The sequence below is a fragment of the Chlamydotis macqueenii genome, chromosome 28, assembly GCF_036417535.1.
Source record: "Chlamydotis macqueenii isolate bChlMac1 chromosome 28, bChlMac1.mat, whole genome shotgun sequence".
Classification (NCBI taxonomy): domain Eukaryota; kingdom Metazoa; phylum Chordata; class Aves; order Otidiformes; family Otididae; genus Chlamydotis; species Chlamydotis macqueenii.
In genome coordinates, this window is record NC_141583.1 from 2,895,523 (window position 1) to 2,914,332 (window position 18,810).

The window sequence follows — 18,810 nt, forward strand, 5'->3', positions numbered from 1 at the left end:
GGTGGCGCGAGGCAAGCACGGCGTGTGCATGGGCACTGGTCCGCGCCTCGCGGCGTGATGACCCGTTTCTACCTGGGATCAGCCGCCAGCGGCACGGCTGCGCAGCCAGGGCGGCACGAGGGGACGGCGGCTGCCGGGCCGTGGGATCCTGCGCTGTCAAGCTCTGCGTCAATTAACTCAAGCCGCTGAGGTGCTAATGAACAAAAGACACCCGTGTTCGTCTGCACGGCCCGGATCACCTCCAGGCCCCCAGCACGAGGCTGCTCCAGCTGGCCCGTGGCTCGCTGGGGAGGTGGTCCAGTGGCCACTGGCCCTGCCACTCATCTTCACCTCCCCTGGGCCGCATCCCTGCCCTGGATCACGCCACCGTCGCTCCAAACTCAGCCCCCAGAGATCCCACGGGACGCTTGTACGGCTGGAGGTGCCCCCATATCCCTGGGTGTAGGGGGGTCAGCACCCCACACCCTCACCACAGCGCCGCTCACCAAGACGCTGACGCGGTGCGACCATCCGTGAGACCTTCATTCAAATTTAAAGACCGACACGGGGATAAAAAAGGAAAGGGGCAGCGAGGAGCAGGGTGGCTGTGGGCCCGTGGGTGTGCAGCGTGTGGAGAGCCTGCCCCAGGCGGGACGGCCGCGTGCCCACCTGCGGGCGCGATTCATACGGCAAAGCGCTGGCGGGAGCCGGGGGCCGCTCAGCTCCGCGCAGACGTCAGCACTGCTGGCTGCCTGCTCCCCAAGCCGGGTGCCATGTCCCTGTGGCCCCGGCCGCCCGCTCCGCGTGTCATTAGCCTGTTCTTGCCACGTCTGGCTGGACACGCGTTGGCACCTGATCCTCCCGGCGGGTCAGGAGCCCTGAGCTCAGCGTCTTCGGGGCCGTGTAGGTGTGGCTGGCGAATATTTCATGCTCGTGCTCACCGAGCCCTTTCTTGCTTATGCTCCTGCCTCCTCCCTGCGCTCTCGCCGTGTTTATTTATTTAATGAATTATTTATCGGTTCCCCCTCTCGCTCGGCTGGGCGCTGCTCCGCCGCTGCCCCCCCGCGCTCCCCACCCCAGCTCACAGCCCGGCGCGATGATTTATTGAACGCCAGCTCCACTCTGCGGTTGCGACATGCTGTCACAGGAAGCCGCGGTTAAATATTAACCAGGGCGGGTGAAAGCAGGTCCCGCGCCTTGCCGGGCACACATGGCTGGCGGGACCCCCGGGCCCACCCCTCTCCGGGCGCGGTGGCCACCACGGTGGCCGGTGCCCACAGCTGCCTGCTCCGGGCGGGGGGCTTTGCTCCAGTCCCCCCGGCTTTGAAGCAGAAACCTGCCATATCTCGGTGCGCCGGGCGTGGGGCGGAGGAGCCGGAGGGGCACGGAATCCGGGGTGAGGAACCAAGGCTGCTTCGTGCCCCGGCTGTCCTGGCGAGTTTGAGGCCTCTCGTGTCCTCGCTCGGCTGGCGGTGACCGCGGCCACCCCACCGCGGACGCCATCTCCTGCTGCGGTTGGCAAAATCCAGCCAAGGCCCCTCCACGTGCCGGCTGCCGTCCTCGAGCTCCTAGAGGGGATGTCCGGTGGGTTCTGGCGCCCGCCCACGGGCGTGGGGTGTGCGCCGTGATGCTCGGGGTGCCCGGGTCCCTCTGTCCTGCGGGGAGCGCTCGGCGCATCCCGCCACGGCCTCACACATTGGGGTGCCCCGCAGTGAGCGCAGTGGGCGCGTGCGGGTGCTAGCGACGTGCGTGTTGCCATGAGCGGTGGGGGGGTGGGTTTCCGTGTGGAGGTGTGCGTGTTGCCATGGGGTTTGCCGAGCCATGGCGTTTCCATGGCGGCAGCGCGATGCTGCTGGGCACTTCCAGAGGTTCGCAGCCCCCCGGGGTGCCCCAGCACTGGGGTGCACCTGCAGGGAACTGCCGCAGCTGCCGCTGCCGCCACTGCTGCCGTGCCTCAGCACCTGGGTGCCCCTGCCCTCAGCACCCCCCGGGGCCAGGCAGGGCCCTTTCCCACGTGGTGTGTTTTTTTCCCTTCATTTCTCCGGATGAATAATTAAATAGAGGCTTTTTTTTTTGGTCCTCCGGGCCCTTCCACTGGCCCCCTTCCTGGCAGGGCTGTGGCAGGGGCTTTGGGCACCCCAGTGCAGCTGGCCTGGACGGGAGTGGTGGGGTCGCGGCACAGCCTCACCGCCACGGTGCTGAGTGGGGCAAGACCCTGGCCACCGCTGTCCTCGTCCCCCTCCGCAGGCTGGGGCAGCACCCGCACGGCCAAAGGGGTCCTGGGGTGCCCAAAAATGGGCCTTGAGGGGGGAACGGCTCTGGTCCTGCCCTGAGCTCCCCCAGTTGTTCTGGGGAGCAGCGGGTGCCCCAAGGCCAGGGCTACGCCACATCACCTGCCAGGGCCTGGGAGCCAGCGTGCCCGGGCGGTGGGGGCGTGGGGGCACAGGTACGTGGCGTTCGGCCCCGCGGCGCCCTGGCCACGCTGGCCGCTCGGGTGGGTTTGCAACGGGAGCAGCCAGGGCCGGCTCAGCAAGCCCAGCCGCGGTTTTGGTGGCCTCGTGGTTTCATTTGCAAGCTGCTGGCGCTGCCAAATCTCTGGATCACGCAGGAAGCCGGTGTTGCCGGAACAGCGGCCGTTGGGTCGGTGCCGGCAGCGTTGCACGTGTGCGTGCTCAGGCGCGCTCCTGCGTGAGAGCTGGTGGCGAGCTGCGTGTGCCTGTGGCGGTGCAAGCGTGCTCGTGCACACACATGTGCTGAGGCGTGGGTCACCCAGCACCCGGGAGCACCAGGGGGTGCCGCACGGCAGTCGCTAAGGGATCTCGCTGGCACCCAGCTCAGCCCTTCACGTGCGGTCAGCGGGGACGGGCGCCCGGGGTACCTCTGCCCCACGGACCCTCGCGGGAATGCGGCAGGAGTGTGGGGCGAGCAGGGGGGTCCGGCCCCGCTGTGGGTGTTCAGTTGCGTGCGGGCCCTGGGGCAGGGGGGAGAGCCTGGCGCCATGGCTGTGCTCCTCCAGCTCCCGGGCTGGATGCCCACCCGTGTCCCCGGGGCGGCCAAACCCCTCTGCAAACACGCGTGACCCCCGTGGTGCTGGCAGCAGAACCGTCAGGACCCTCTGGGGCCCTGAGCCCCCACCCGCAGCTCTGCCAGACCCACAGATCCACGGGGGCCGCTGCCCCGAGTGCCAGCGCTCCCACCCAGCAGGACCCCAATGTCAGCGGGACCGGGGTGCCCCCACCCACGGGGGTCCCGGTGAGATCCCAGTGTCCGTGGGACCCGGTCCCGCTGCCCCCACCCGCGGGGACCCGCAGCCCAAGCCCGGCGCTGCCCCGCTCCCCGCCTCCCGATGCCGATGCCGATGCCGGTGCCGGTGCCGGTACCGGTGCGGGCGGTCGCGGGGCGGCGGCGGCGGTGGCGCGGGCGCGCGCGCGGGGGCGCGGCGGCGGGCGGGCGCGCGCGGGGCGGAGCTGGGCGGCCCCTGGCGTGGGGCGGGGGGGGTTTATCGGTGTCTCGGGTTCTGCCGTTTCCCCGCGCTCCGGCGGCAGCAGGATGGCTGCGCGGCTGCCCGCTCTGCTGCCTCTGCTCCCGCTGCTGCTGCTGCTGCCGGGCCGGGGGCTACCGGGGGCCCTGGGCAACCGGCACGCCGTGCACTGGAACAGCTCCAACCCGCAGTGAGTGCGGGGCGGGCCCGCCGCCGCCGGTACCGCCACCGGCCCCGGCACCGGGAGGCGGCGACGGGGGGGGGGGGGGGGCAAAGGGTCGGGGGTGCGCGCGCGGCGGGGGCTGCGGGACCCCCGGTACCGGTACCCGCGGGGCGCCCCCGTGCGGGCGGGGCTGGGGCACCTCCGGTACCGGGGCGCTGCCTGTGGCGGCCCCGCGCGCCTCGCACCGGTTTTGGGGGGACGGGTGGGAGCAGCACCAGCGGCGCGTGGGGGGGGGTGATGGGTGCCGCTCCGGTGGCAGCCCCGGGGGTCTGCGGGGGGGGGGGGGGGGGGGGGGCGAGCGGCGGAGGGGACGCTGCCGTCGCGCCCACGGCCGCGCGGGGGTGGGGGGGTGTCGGTGGCCACGGACCCGCCGCCCCTCCCTCACGCCCTGCCCTCGCCCACGCGTGGGGTGCGCGGCCCCTGGGGTTTGGGGGGGCAGAGGGGGCAGCGAACGTGGCTGGGCCGGGCTCCTCTCGGGAAAGGGGGCGGTGGCCCGGCGGACCCCTCCACGGGGAGCTGCCCCCCCACCCCGATCGCCCGTTGCCCCTTCCCTCGCCCGAGCGAGCGCCCAGGGGCGTGGCGGGGACCCGCGCCCCGCCGGAGCATCCCTGCTGCCGGGGGTCCCTGCGCCCCTTTGTGCAGGGAGGGCGCGGCCCCCCGCAGCCCCTTCCCCTCCCTTCGAGGTCGCGTCCCCGGGTGGAGGCCCGGGCCCCATAAATTCAGTGTGGCTGCGACGTGCCGAGGCGCTTGGCTCGCCCCGCCGCCTCCGGGCATCCCCCTGCCGTCCCGGCCCCCGCTCGCCCGCCGCCCTCGTCCCCGTGCCCGTGACATTGCCAGGGCCTCGGCGGGTGGGAGACTCCCGTGCCCCGACGCCACCGAACGGCTGCCTCCCCCACCCTGTTGCCCGCAGCCGCGTGCTGTGACCCGGTGCTGCCCCGAGGGACGGGGGGAAAGGGGGTGTCGGTGGTCCCCCCGCCGTGCCAAGCTGAGGACATCGCGGCTGCCAGCGTCCGGCTCAGGGCACGGGCAACGCGGTGGGGGTGGCTGCGGCAGAGACGTGTCCCAGGGACTCCGGCACGCTGATATTTATTGTTAGGCAGTGCGGCAGCTCGGCCGCGATTATAGCCGTGTGGCGACGCGTCTGGAGGGGATAAATTATGGGGGGAACCGGGCTCCCTGGGCCGCAGCCTGCAAATCCCAGCAACCTCACCGCAACTGGAGCGCAGAACGAGCCCTGCGCGGCCCTGCGGAGGTCCCCGGGGAGGGGGTGCTGGCAGGCTCGGCTGTGGGCTGCTCCTCGGGGGCTGCGCCAGGGCCCCTGGAAATTTATTGCCCCTCTGAACGCCCCTGCGGCTGCCCTCGACAGGAGGAGGGGGCAAGGGGCCGCGCCGCAGAGCCCGCCCGCAGCACCCGGGGTCCTGGCAGTGACTTGGCCATGGCGGGGGACGGCTGGTGGGGGCTGGGGGGCTGGGCGTTCGGGTTGCCGACGGCAAAGCCCGGGAGAGGTGCGAAGGTGGGGTGTGAGGCTCGAGGGGGCGGAGGTGCTCGCTCCCATCAGCCAGGTCCGGCTGCGCCTTCTGTCTGTCTGGCCAGCGCAGCCAGCGAGCCCCGGGGGCGCAGGACAATCCTTGTCCCTGCCCTCGGCACCCGAGTCCTGCCGGGAACAGGTGTGGTGGCACAGGGTGAAGGTGCAGGCGGCTGCATCCCAGCCAGCGCTGGCATCTGGGGGGGCTGCATCCCTGGGGTCCCTCACGGTGCGCGGCCAGGGGCTCCTAGGGGTGCAGCCGGACTGGGCCTCGGCGTGCTGATGCGGGCAGGATGCCGCCTCCCTGCTGGGTGTCCCGGATGCCAAGGTGGGGACAGCGGTTTGTCCCTGCGCATGGGCGCAGGCATGGCCTGTGGCCCCCCGGGAGCCCCCCAGCGCCAGCCGCGCTGCACCCTTGGTTCTGGCACAGGGACCCAGGGTGCTGGGGCCTTGGGGTACCCGCTGCCGTGCAGGAGCAGAGCGAGGCGGCTGTGAGGCGGGGGGTACGCGGGCCGAGGCAGGTGCGTTGGAGCCCACCCGTGTGCGGGGACAGTCTGGCGTTGTGTGTGGCCCCCCCTCTCAGCCGTCAAGCGCTGCCTCCACGCTCACCTCTTCAAGGTGGCTTTTATCCGGCTGACTCTGCGTTCTGGCGGCAAGGGCTGGAGCGGACTCTGGAGAGCTCTGGTGCGAAGCCGCCTCTCCCCGGGAAAGCGTCTCGCAGCAGAGAGGAGCCGCGTCCCCAGTCCCTGCGTCCCCGCTCTGCGCCTGCAGCGAGGCCTGGGGTGCCTGGGCTCCTGGGTTGCCCACAGCAGCCAGACCCCAGCACCAGGGCTGTGCCTGGTCGGATCCACCCTGCTGGCACCCGCGGGGCAGGAGGACGTGGGGGCCTCCAGCGAGGGGCGCGGGATAGTTGTGCCCGGGGCGGGGCAGTTCCCCGCCTCGCCGCCGTGACCCCGGAGCCCCTGGCCGCCCGTGGGTGCTGGCTGTGGCGCTGAGGAGCTGCTCCGCAGGGGCAGAGGGTGCCGTGCCCCGTGAGTCTCCACACCAGACGGCACCGAGCCCCGGCATCGCGGCCGGGGCCGTGGGGTCCCCATGGGCCATGGCGTCGGGGCGCAGGGGCTGCCTGGGGCGCAGCGGGGCTGGGGCCACCCGGTGCTGCCCAGGCCGGCGATTGAGTCACTGGTTGCAGATTGATGGTTTAATTAAAACCCAATTAGAAACCTGATTGATCTTGTTAGTGAAGCAGGAAGGGACGGGCTTTAGCAGGGATTAAAGGGATTGCGGGGCCATTGATAGGCATGGGGGGTGCAGGGGCACCTGTAGGGTGGTGCTTGGGGGGGGGGGGCGGAGCGGTCCTGGGGTGCTCTGGGACGGCTGTGCCCGTCACCCCCGGAGTGGGCGCTGCTGAGTGGTGCCATGGTCTCTTCCCCCCCAGCCCCGTCTCGCCAGGAGCCCCAGTACCCCCAGCGGGCGGTGGCCCTGGGGACGCCGTGTGCCAACGACGCCTTTTGCTCCCGCGCCTTGTGGCTGCGCCGGGCGTGTTGGGGAGAGGATGTGGGGGGTGGCGGCTGTGCTGTGGCGCCGTGCCACTCGTGCGCGTGGGCCGCGTCGCAGGCACTGTCTGCCGAGCCAGCGTGCGCGTGCGTGTGTGTGCAGCCGTCTGGGCGCCGTGACTGCGCAGCGCTGCGTGCGTGGGGAGGGCTGGCACGGGGGTGGAGGTGTCCTCGGCGGCTGAGCGGTGGGCACAAGCAGGGGGTCTGTCTGTCTGTCAGGGTGGACTGGCTGCAGCGATTGACGCGCCTTCACCTCTCGCTGTGGCGCGGGGGCGACTGGAAGGGGACTGCGTAAATCAATGGTGACCCAGCTGATCGATGGGCCTTGGATGCGCAGAAAGGGCAAAGCTGCCAGAGCCAACCAAAGGGGTCAGCTCGGCCGGGGCGGGGGGGCGCGGTGCCGTCACCCCTCTCAGGGACGCCTCACATTGCCCTGTCCTTGTCGCTGCCACCGCCGACGTGGGATACCAAGCCTGGCTCTGGCCCCGCCGCCCTCTGGGCCTTTCCCGCATCGCCGGGACGAGCATCCCTGGCGCGGGGGTCTGGGCGGGGGTCTGGTCCCCCACCGTGACGCTGCCGCGGGGGCCGGGGCGTGCTGCAGTGCACCAGGCTCTCCCTTAGCGCTGCATGAGCGAGTGCGCGCACGGCGCTCAGCCCAGATTTATGGCAGCAGATGGGAGCGGGCGGCCGCCCAGCTCGCCAGTGGCTGCACCGTAGCCGGGGCCCTGCCGGTACAGGGCCAGTGGGCGCCGCGCTCGGGACGGTTCTGCCGGGGGACGTCCATCCGCCCAGCGCCGAGGGGCCTGCTGGAAGGCACCGCTGCCTTGCGAAAGCCCTGCTCTAAAAACGCAGTCGTGCGGAAGCGATGCTGCCCGTTAACCCTTCGGGCCTGACCGGAGCCCACCGCGCCCTGCCATGCCTGCCGGAGAGTCCGTCCCAACCCACGGCCCCTCTCGCTGCGGCTTCCCAACAGCTGCAGGGGCTGGCACGGACCTCTGCCCGCGCCAGGGCGGGTGGCGGTGAGAGGAGAGGCCGAGACCCTCGCTCTGGGTGTCTGTTCCTGTCCTCCTGCCTGAAAATAGGGCCCCCGGGCTCCTTGCCCCCCGCCGGGCCCATGGTGCTGCGGGCCGAGTGCAGGGCGCTGTGGCGGTGGCACTGCTGGGATCTGGGGGCGTGTGGCCGCCCGGGTGCTGTTCCCGGTCACGCAGCAGGAGCCAAGCGCAGCGGGGGAAGCGGCCTCGCCACCAAAGCCGCTGCCAGAGTCCCCCCAGATGGCACCTGGGCCACGGTGGCCCCATGGGTGCCTGCCGGCGTGCGGCAGTGGCCGGTGTTTGTGGGGAGCGGAGCTGCCGGCTCCCGCGGTGCCTTCTGGGGTCCCCAGTGTCGCGGTGCCCCGCGGGGCGGCTCTCGTTAGCGAGGCTGTTTACCAGGAGTCAGGCTCCTAACGAGCCCCAGCGCTGGGTGCTGGGGGCTGCAGGGGGAGGTTATGGCTCCCCAGCCCCCCAGGACGGGGTTTCCCGTGGCACGACGGGAGATGGAGCTGGATGTTGCTCCAGTGGGGTGTGGAGACCCCGGGCTCGCGCTTCCTCCGGCCACAGCCCGGCCGCGGTGAACGCCAGCTGCCGGCTCCCACCCTGCTGCGGGGCATCTGGCTTGGAGCACGCCGATGTCCTGGCCCCGCGTCCCGTATGGAGTTAATTGCAATTTTCTCCTCAGGGCCATTTCTTTAATAACAAGCTCCCCCCCCTTTCCTCCCACCACATCAAAGGGCGAAGATGAAAGGTCCCGGCGCCCCACGGAGCGAGGGTGGCTGCCTCAGCACCTCGCTGGCAAAGGAGCTGCTGGCGGGTGCCGGGACAGGGAGTAGCGGCTGTGCGGCGAGGGAGGCGCCGCGTGGGGCTGCACTCCCTGCCCCACAGGTGACGAGGCCGGCCCTTGGCCCCCTGTGTCCCCCGGTGCCGGTGGCAGCCCCACGTGGGGAGACAGTGCTGCTTGCATCCCCCTTTGCTGGCCAGACCCCCTTCGGTTCGCTCTCCGGCACCCAGCACGCTGTGGACCCCGGCAGGGTGCAAGGGCTCCCCAAACAGCGCCGGGGGTGGTTGCGCAGGGAGGGGTGTCAGCGTGCGCAGCCCTGCCAGGGGGATGCAGGGCAGGATCCCCCGTGGGGCGAGGGCACCCGGGGCGCTGGGCCAGAGCCTCGCAGACCCGGGTGGGGAAAGGGGCGTCAAGCCGTATCGCTGTACCGCGTGCAGCCTGGCCGCGCGTGCCGGGACACTGCGGGCCCAGGCATGGGGATCCCCCTCAATGCAGCGGGGCTGGGGGGCCGCACCAGCGCGGTGCGGGGAGGCGCTGCTGCCACCGAGCCGGGCGATGGAGCGAGCTGTGGTGGGGGTCCAGCGCTGCTCGGTGCAGAGCCAGCGCCTCGCAGCGCCGGCTGGTAATTAATTGGCAGGAGCAGCGGGTCAGCGCGGCAGCAAGGATTACGGCGGCCGGGATTTCCGTCGGGCGCGGATTAGGAGCCAGCGGAGCCTCTCCTGAGTGGATCTGAGGGGATTGCCGCTCCTAATCAATGTAAATGAGGCTCCCCCAGGGGCACCCTTTATGGCATTAACGAACTAACGGGATTAGCCAGAACGGGGTGAGAAATCCTCTCTCTGAGCCGTGGCGCGTGGCGAGGCTGGGGCTGCGGTGGGCAGCCGTGGTGGGGAGCATGAGAGCCGTGGGGCAAGGACCAGGGGCCACGGGGTCCCCGGTGTCCGATCGCCCAGTTCGTCCCTGGCAGGTTCCGGGTGGGACCCAGCAGCGCGGTGCTGGTGTCCTGCCCCTGTGTGCGTCCGCAGCGGTGTCCCTCTCGCCCCTTGCAGCCTGCGGCGGGAGGGCTACACGGTGCAGGTGAACGTCAACGACTACCTGGACATCTACTGCCCGCACTACAACGCCTCGGTGCCCGAGCACCGGCTGGAGCAGTACGTGCTCTACATGGTGAATGCAGAGGGCTACCGCACCTGCAACGCCAGCCAGGGCTTCAAGCGCTGGGAGTGCAACCGGCCCCACGCGCCCCACAGCCCCATCAAGTTCTCGGAGAAGTTCCAGCGCTACAGTGCCTTCTCGCTGGGCTACGAGTTCCGGGCAGGGCAGGAGTACTACTACATCTGTACGTGGGGCGCCGCGGCGGGATCCCCCCACCGCGCAGCCCGGCCCAGTCCTCCCCACATCCCACCCTGGGACTGGGCACCATGGGCTGAGGGATGGGGATGTGGGGTGGAGGGGGATGTGATGGGGGTGTGGGGTGAGATACGGGGTGCAGAATGGGGATGTGAGGGGCGGGTGCTGGTGCAGATGCAGGATCGGGGTTCAGGGGGTGCCGGCAGATGCAGGACTGGGGTGCTGGGGGCTGCTGGTGTGGGGCAGGGGTGCAGGGTGCTGGTGCAGGATTGGGGTGCTGAGGGGTGCAGGTGCAGAGCAGGGGTGCAGGGTGCTGGCGCGGGTTCAGCTTTAGGGTGCTGGTGCAGGATTGGGGTGCTGGGGCGGGTCCAGCTTCAGGGTGCAGGACGGGGGTGCACTGTGTCCCCCCCAGCACACCCCCAGGCAGGGCCAGACCCCAGCACGCCCGGACCCAATGTGCCCCGGGTGCCCAGGGCTGGGGGTCACCCACCGCGGAGCCCCCCCAGCCTGCCCTTGCCTTGCAGCCACGCCAACGCACAACCACCGCCGCGCCTGCCTGAGGATGAAGGTGTTCGTGTGCTGCGCCTCCAGTACGTACCGGGGGCTGCGGGCGAGCGGGGGGCAGCATGACCTGCCAGCAGGACCCCACCCCTCCCGGGGCGGGGGCTGCAGTGTGAGGTGGCTGGGGAGGGTGACCCCCATCCCCACCACCGTCCCCTCTCTCCCTCTTGCAGCGTCGCACTCCGGGGAGAAGCTGGCGCCCACCCTGCCACAGTTCACCCTGCGGCCAGAGGTGAAGATCGAGGACCTGGGTGAGTCGGGCAGAAGCCCCCGGCCCCGCAGCACCGCGGCCCCCCAGCCGTCACCCATGGGGCGGCCCCAGCCGGGGGGTGGGCGTGCGCGGTTGTTCCCCGTGCCACGCTCACCCCTTCGCTCTTCCCCGCAGAAAACTTCAACCCGGAGATGCCCAAGCTGGAGAAGAGCATCAGCGGCACCAGCCCCAAGCGGGAACACTTGCCCTTGGCTGTGGCTGCCGCGCTCTTCCTCATGACGCTGCTGGCCTCCTAGCTCCCGGTGCCAGCGGGGGCCCAGCCAGCGCGAGCGGGGACCCCCCAACCTGCCGCCCCTCGCGAGAGCCAGCGGGGAACCGTCGCGGGACCACCCTGCCGGTGGCTGCTGCCACGTGGCGAGGATGCGGCTGGGTGCTGCCGCGCACACCGCGCCTTCCGCTGACGTTGTCCTGCGGCGTGAGCCCTGCCCGCAGCCCGCGCGGTGAGGGCAGGGACGCCGGCGCGGGCAGCCCGTACGTAGCTGTGATGGGTACGTACTGTACGGAGCACGGCTCTGGAGGTGTCCATACTGTACCATAGGCAGCGGCGCTGGCCCCGGGCTGGCTTGTACATAGTGAACGTCTTGGATTTTCCTCGTCTTCTGTGAAGACCCGACCTATGCAAACGCACAGACACTTTTTGGGGAAAAAAAAAAAAAAAACAGAACAAAAAAAACAAACTCGACCTTTTTTTCAACTGCTTTGGCTGGTGGTTTTCATATTCTGCTCTTAGTCTATTAAAAAGAAAGAAATAATAAAAGGAGAAAAAATGGAGCCCTGTGACAGCAGCGTGTGGCACTCCCGGTCGGCCCAGCCTGCTCTCCGGCGCAGTGGGCTGCGACCAGACGGGGTCGACGAGAGCCGTGAGTGTCAGGTGCCAACCTTCACCATGCCGTGCGCCCCGCCAGCCCCAGGCACGACGACTCCAGTGGCGGGCTCGGTGCCCCAGGGGACACGGAGGGCTTTGCCCCCCTACGCCGGCTCTGCTCCCCATCGGCCCCCAGGCGCCAGCACGGAGCGTTGGGCAGGGGCGTGGTGTTGGCCGCAGGTAAGCGAGCACGGGCAGGGCCCTGACGCGGGGTCCCAGGGGTGTGGGCACAGGAGAGCCCACCTCGCCCCCCCCCCCGCCCCCCCCGAACGTGCTGCACAGGGTGAGGGTCGAGGGCTCACAGCCGGGGGCCCTGTGGAAATCCCTGTGTCGCCCTCCCCGGCGCGCCTGGCTCCGCGGGACACGCTGGTTCCTGCCGGCGTCGAGGGGACGTGGCACACACCTGTCTGTGCGGTGGCTCCCGCCAGATGGGGGAACACCCTCAGCTCCCCCCGCCGCCTCCCGCGAGGCGAGGGGACGCGTGGGGAGGGGGCTGTGCCCGGGCACCCGCTGCGGGCATGGCCGCACCTGGCGCGGTGTCAGCGGGCTGTGGAGGGGTGAGGGGCACCCAGCCCCACGGCCAGCATCCCACAGTGCCGGTGGGTGCAGGGGAGCCGCCGCGCAGGTCCTGAGCCAGCACCCTGCTGGGGTGGGGGGGCCAATGCCCCAAGGTGGGGGGGAAGCTGCGCTCCCCACGGGGTGGCGTGGGACCGGGGGGGGCCGTGGCCCCTCTCCCGGGGGGGATCACTGTGCTGCGGACGTGGCCTCGGCCCAGGGATCCCGGCAGCCATCACAGTGCGGCGGCCGCTCTCCCCCCAGCCCAGCGGGTGCTGCTGGGCGGTGGCTGGGCTCGGCGTCCCACCGGCCCGGGCTTGTCCGGGTGCAGAAAGAGCTGGCGAACCCGTCAGACGGGTCCTCGGAGCACTCCCGGCAGGCACCGGGCTCCCTGCCTGTCCCCCCCACGCTCCCACAGGCCTGGCTTGCTGTGGGGGCTGGGACCCTGCCCTGGACACCCCCTCACCCAGGGGACTCTGGTGCCCCTCGGTTGCGGACCCTGGGCTGGAGCTGTGTGCCGTGGTTGGGGTCCGGCCGGCGCAGCATCACCGTACAGCCCTGGACGCCGGCCGACGGGGACCAGCACAGTCGCTGTCGCGGGGCCTGGCTGCGCCAGCAGCACATGGCAGGGCAGGCTGGCGAGCGCGGCGCGGTGCGGCCCTTCTGGTGTGGCAGAGGGGGAGAGCGGGGAACTGAGTCAGCCGCCCCGGCACAGAGCGGCACGGTGAGCTCCAATGCAAAAATCCCTCTGGCCGCTCACCTCCACCGTGGCACTGCTGCCAGCTCGCTGGGGACCGGCCGCGCAGCCCTGCTGTGCTCTGTGGCTGTGGCGTGGCAGGCCAGGGTCAGTCTGCAGCAGCCGGGACAGCGAGGTGCTGGTGCGGGGGGTCCCCGAGCCCTGCTGCACCATCCCTTGTCGGGACCCCAGCGCTGGGGCTTGGGTGCCCCCTGGGTGCTGGGTCGGGGGCTTCCACCACCCCGACAGCAGGTCCAGCCCTGGGCAAGGGGTGTGCGGCTGGACCGGCCATGTGGCACGATGCTTTGCATCATCCCGCAGCGGCATCCGTCCTCCGCGGGCAGGGCTGGGTCCGTCCCGCTCTCCGGCCGAACACAGAGAACTGGCGTGGACAGCCGGCCTCGGGGATGCGGCTCTGCCCCTGCCACGCGCAACCTGGCGTCGAGCCGTGCCTACCTGCCGGGCTGCACGCAGCCAGCACGGCACGTCACCGCGGCCTTCGCTCCCAGCCGTGGACTGGACGGCTCCTTTTCCTCCCCTGGGCTTGTGGCCAGTGACGTCAGCCCAGGCAGGGGCCGGGGCACACCTGGGTGTCCTGAGCCGAGAAACCATAAACAGTTTGTCACGAGCTCCGCGGCCTCTGGCCGGCCCCACCTGCCCTGCGCAGCTCTGCCATGAGCGTTTATGGCACAAAATGGCCTCACCTTTGTCCTGCAAACCGCAGCCGGCGCGGCAGAGGCCCTGTCTGCGCAGGCACCGACCTCGTCCCGTGGTCAGCCGGGTGGCCCCCAGCGCCACACGCACCATGCGGCTTGGCCGTGACTGCACGCACGTGCGCGCTGTGGCTGGCACCATGGCTGGCTCCGCTGGCACTCCCGGTGCCACTGCGGTCAGGCGCCCACCCCGCCAGTCAGCCCGTCCCCGCCGTGGCTCGTCCCGCACCGTCGAGCCCCAGGTGATCCAGGGAGTGGGGCATCCTCCAGCCTCAGCTCGTCCCTCGGGCTGTCCCCTGCACCAGACGCAGCCTGTCCTTCCTGCCCCGGTCCAGCCACCGATGCCAGTGCTGCCCTTTTGCTGCAAGCCAGGCCGGGCAGCAACGCCGGGACTCGGCTCCCTGCCTCAGTTTCCCCAAGCACCCGGCACAGGCGCAGCCAGGACCCCGGGGAGGGAAGCGCAGCTGCCATGCTGACTGGCTCCCACAGCCGTCCAGCCAGCTGGCTCGTGCCACGCTCCGGCTCTCTGATCCTGGCACGCCGCGGTCCTGGGGGGGTTCCTGGGAGGTGCGCCCCTGTACAAGCCACGGCAATGCCGAGCAGGAGGCCTCGCGCAGTCATTGCGGCGCAGGGGATGATGTCAGACCTGGCCGCAACCAGGGAGGATGAAAGGGAAGAGGCGAGTCCCCCTCCCGTGGGAGGCCAGGACGCGGGGAGGACACGGGTGGGATGTGGGGCATCCAGCCCCACGACCTCGGCCCCATGCGAGCCTTCGGTTGCCGCAGCCGAGAGCCACTCTCTGGTTACAGCAGTGATGCCGGCGCCTGCCCGAGCCCCTCCGGTGTGCCAGGGGAGCACTCCTCGCACGGCTGCGGCGGCGGGCATGCAACATTACCCACAATCAATGGATCATTATGTAATAAACAAGGGGAAAGTTGTTTTGCGAATGCGGCGGGAGTTATCGCCGCACGAGGCGGCGGCGAAGCATCGCTTTCTGCCAGGCTTAACAAGGACGGATCAGTGGCGGGGGCAGATGGGGAGCAGATAGCGAGCCGCCACGCTCCGCGCCAGGCCGCCGGCAACGCGCCCACGGCCGCCGCGCTCTGTGCCAGGGGGTCACGGGATGGTGATGGGGGGGCCCAAATTTCACCACATGGGGCGAAGAGAGAACGGGGGGAGCGGCGCACGGGGCTGCCTCTGCCACCCCCAGCCCCTCGCAGACCCCGGCGCCTTCTCAGCTCACCAGGCCCCGCGTGCCTGGGGGCTCCTGATGCGCCCCCCCCCAGCACCTCAGATAAGGGGGTCCCACCAAGCGAAGGGGCTGGGTGGAGGGCCCCTTCGCCCCCGTCTCCCATCGGCACCCACCACCCCCGTGCCGCGCCCCTGCGAGCCTCCTGCCCGCGCCCACGAGGAACTCGCGGGTGAGGGGCCGCCCCGGAGCCCCCCGTGTGTGCGGTGTCGTGGGTGGGGGCGGGGGGATCCCCGCCCGTGTTGTTGTTGTGTCTCGGCCCCGGGGCGGGGCGGGGCGGGGCGGCGGGGCCGTACTTAAGGCGGGGGGTGGGCGCGGGGCCGGCCCGGCGCAGCGCGGCCCGCGGAGCGCATGGAGCGGCGGTGGGGGTCGTGGGGGCCGCTGGCCCTGCTGGGGCTGGCGTTCGGGCTGGGGCTGTGCTGGGGGGGCGCGGGGGCGGCGGTGGTCAAGCGGCAGACGGTGCACACGGTGTTTTGGAACAGCTCCAACCCCCGGTGAGTGCCCCCCCACCCGGTACCGGGACCCGCGCCTTTGTCCGAGGAGGGGGGTGGGGGTCAGAGCCCCCGTGGGGCTGAGGGGGGCTGGGTAAGGTGCGGGATGGGGGGCGGGGGGCCCTTCCGTTCCCAGGGCTGGGAGCGGAGCCTCTTCCTTCCCCGGCGCCGGGGCACAGGGCAGCGCGGTGACAAACACCGGGCAGGATGTGGGGGGGCACGGAGACACCGGGGCCGGCGGGCCACGGCCCCCCCCCCCCCGCGCGCGGCCGCCGGCCCTCGGGGCGGGCTGGGGCTGGGGGTGCCTGGGGTCCGGACTCCCAGGAATGCCCCCCGCCTTGGCTTTAGGGGTGCCCCCCCCCCCCCGAGCACCAGCCCCCCGGGCTGTCGGAGTTCCCCCTGGGCCATGCCCCCTCTGGTTGTAGGGCTGCCCCCTTGGCTTTTCCCCCACTGAGGAAGCAGCCCTCCAGGCCGTCGGGGTGCCCCCTCCCCAGGCCGTGTCCCCCCAGCTGTAGGACCCCCCGTTACCCCTCAAGGTTGTAGGGCTGCGTGTTGTCCCCCCCAGGGTTACCAGGGTCCGCAGGGTTTCGGGAGCGGGGCCGGCCCCCACAGTTGGCCGTGCTTTTCCCGAGGCCAGTGGGGTGAGGGGACCCCACGGAGCGCCCCCCCCCCCCCCATCCGGCTGCCGTCCCACTCTGTTTCCCCCCCAACGGGTGAGACGTGGGGCGCAGCGGGTGCTGGGGCCTGGGTGGGAGCTGCTGTCGCCTCCTCGCCTCCCCTGAGCTGGGTGCGGGTCCCCTCCTTGCACCCCAGCTTCTGGGGACGGGGAGTGCGCTCGCCAAGCTGGGGCCCGATCCTGGGGCTGGGGCGGGGGGGGGGGCTTTTCCTCCCCACGCCAGCCTGGGTGCTGCGGGCCTGGGCGCGGGAAGGGGTGGAGCGAAGGCCACCCCGTCTGGGGCTGGGCAGGAGGCCTTGTTAAATCAGCGCGGGGCATTTGGGGGTGCAGGGGAAGGGGTGTTGTGCCCCTCCCCCCTCCCCACCGGAGCTGACCCCCCCCCATCGCTTTCTGGCTGCAGGTTCCTGTGGAGCGACTACACGTTGGAGGTGCACCTCAACGACTACCTGGACATTATCTGCCCGCACTACGAGGAGGGGGCCGCGGACCCCCGCGCCATGGAGCGCTACACCCTCTACCTGGTGGAGCTGGAGGACTTCCAGGCCTGCAAGCCCCGCTCCAAGGAGCAGATCCGTTGGGAATGCAACAAACCCACTGCCCCACACGGCCCCGAGAAGTTTTCGGAGAAATTCCAGCGGTTCACCCCGTTCACTCTGGGCAAGGAGTTCAAGGAGGGGCACAGCTACTACTACATCTGTGAGTGCTGGGGGGTCCGCCCGCCGTGGGGCTGGGGGCCCTGGGCTTCCCCCCCGCCATAACCCGCGTCCTTCCTCGCAGCCAAACCCATTCACCACCACGGGGAAGCGTGCCTGAAGCTGAAAGTGACGGTGGTCGGCAAAGGCAGTGAGTATTCCCCCGAACCCCCCAACCCCAGGTGTCCCAGCCGTGCCCCCCACCCCTCTGCTTCCCGCTCGGTACCCAGCTCAGCGTTTCCTGAGCTGAGTCACGGCCGGGCCGCGGGCCCCCGCCAGCCCTGGGGTTTGGGTGCGCGTGGCTCGGCTGGGAAGGCGCTGGTGGCGGGGAGGCTCGGCCCGGCGAAAGGCGGCTGCGGAGGGCTCGGGGAGCGACCCTGCGCCGGCCTGAGCCTGCGCTTGCTTTGCAGCTCAGACGCCGCCTGTCCCCGTCCCGACCCAGAAAGGGGGGATCCAGGCAGGTAGGTTGGTGGCTGCGGGTGGGTCTGGGCGGCCGTGGGGCTGTGTGTGGGGGGGGACTGGGCTGAGCCAAACCGCTCTCCCAGGGGCCCTGGGAAGCGGGGCAGGTGGCAGCCCCCCGTGCGGGGTGATGTGATGCTGGCTTGGGGCACGGAGGCTAGAACTGCTCCCCTCTCCCTGCAGATGATGCAGCTGCGCACGTGCTGAGGAGCGTGGGGCAGAATTCGGCGATGAGGGGCAGCAGCCCCTTTACCTTCATCAGCCTCCTCCTGCCCCTCCTGGTGCCGCAGGGGCTGTGAGCCACCACGCCGTGCCCGGATGCGCTGAGGCTGCTGTCACTGGGGCCAGAGCCGGGACGTTGGGGTCCTGGCGTGCGCCCATGCTCCGCAACGGCCTGCTCCCTGCGCACGTCTGGGCCAGGAATGGATTTGTCAGTATTACAGGGACGGAGCGGAGCTGAGCGGGCGAAGCCCTCGCGGGCAGGATGCTTTTGGCAACCAGAGACTGAGCATGAGCTCCGGGGCCGTGTGCCCGGACTGGGGGACAGCAGGGGGCTGGGACCCCTGCCCCGGGAGCCAAGCTTGCCCCCCCCCCCCCCCCCGTGCCACCCCCCCCCCCCGAGATGGCCCTGGGGTCCATGGTCCATCTCTCTGCTGTGGCTCAGGCTGTGGCATGTCCCGTGGGCGGGGACATGGTGGTGGTGGCAGCGCCGGGGAGGCCGTGGTCCCTCGGTGGCCACCGCCGGCTCTGGGAACCTGGATGCGCTGGATGTCCCGCAGCCAGCGGAGCGAGGCCGTAGGACCATCCCCCTCCTTTCCCCATCCTTTGTCCCACCCCACCCTGCCCCCCCCCCCCCCCTCCGCCAGGTGCCAGAGGGGCCCCCCCAGCAGCCCCCCATGCACGGGGCCGTTTGCCCCCCATTTGTACAGCTTTCTAACACGGGAGTTTTTATACGATTGTCTTGAATAAAGAACCAAGACCATAACGTGACAGATAAATAACAGCGCGGGGGGCTGGGGGGAAGGGGGCTGTCCTCGTGCTGTGGGGCTGGGTTCCCTGGCCTTGGAAGGAGAGATGGCCCACGCAGGGTATTTGTGCTGGTTAATTAATTAATTGGCTGGTGTTTGCACGGGGCTTTGAAGTGGCAAAGCGCCATGCAGGGGCTGGCGCTTACTGGTTGTTCTTATCTGGTGACACAAGGGCCCTCCGGGGGTTGGGGGCTCGGGTTCACCCCCCCACCTCGCACTGGGATGAGCTTCCAGGTGGGGGTCAGCAGCTGCAGAGAGCCCCCAGGGCTGGGCAGGGGCTGGAGCCCAGGACCCCCGGTGTGGGGAGTGGGTTCCCCTGGAATGGGGGAGCTGGATACAGGGATGGGGGATCACAGGGGTGTGAGGTGCAGGGTCCTGGGGTGGCAGGGAATGGGGGTCACAGGGATGTGGGACCCCCCAGACATTCAGGATCTGAGGGATGGGGGTCCTGGGGAGGTGGGGTCACAGGGATGTATGAACCCTAGGCATACGGGATTTGGGGGGTGGGAGCCCCGGGGGTACAGGGTCCTGGGGAGGTGGGGTCGCAGGCAGCTGAGACCCCGGAATTTGGGACCCCAGGGGTGCGGT

The 18,810-nt window shown here is 70.7% G+C and overlaps 2 protein-coding genes across 2 annotated transcripts; both read left to right on the forward strand.

Annotated features, from left to right (window-relative positions):
• Positions 1–3,494: 3,494 nt before the first annotated feature.
• On the forward strand, positions 3,495–11,529 carry EFNA3 (ephrin A3). Its single transcript, XM_086768301.1, has 5 exons — positions 3,495–3,650; positions 9,626–9,915; positions 10,451–10,516; positions 10,661–10,738; positions 10,873–11,529. Exons 1-5 carry the CDS (start codon positions 3,529–3,531, stop codon positions 10,992–10,994), a joined length of 678 nt encoding a protein of 225 aa, XP_086624427.1. The 5' UTR covers positions 3,495–3,528; the 3' UTR covers positions 10,995–11,529.
• Positions 11,530–15,227: 3,698 nt separating this feature from the next.
• Positions 15,228–18,179, forward strand: EFNA1 (ephrin A1). Its single transcript, XM_086768389.1, has 5 exons — positions 15,228–15,370; positions 16,444–16,739; positions 16,821–16,886; positions 17,146–17,196; positions 17,378–18,179. Exons 1-5 carry the CDS (start codon positions 15,228–15,230, stop codon positions 17,491–17,493), a joined length of 672 nt encoding a protein of 223 aa, XP_086624515.1. The 3' UTR covers positions 17,494–18,179.
• Positions 18,180–18,810: the final 631 nt, after the last annotated feature.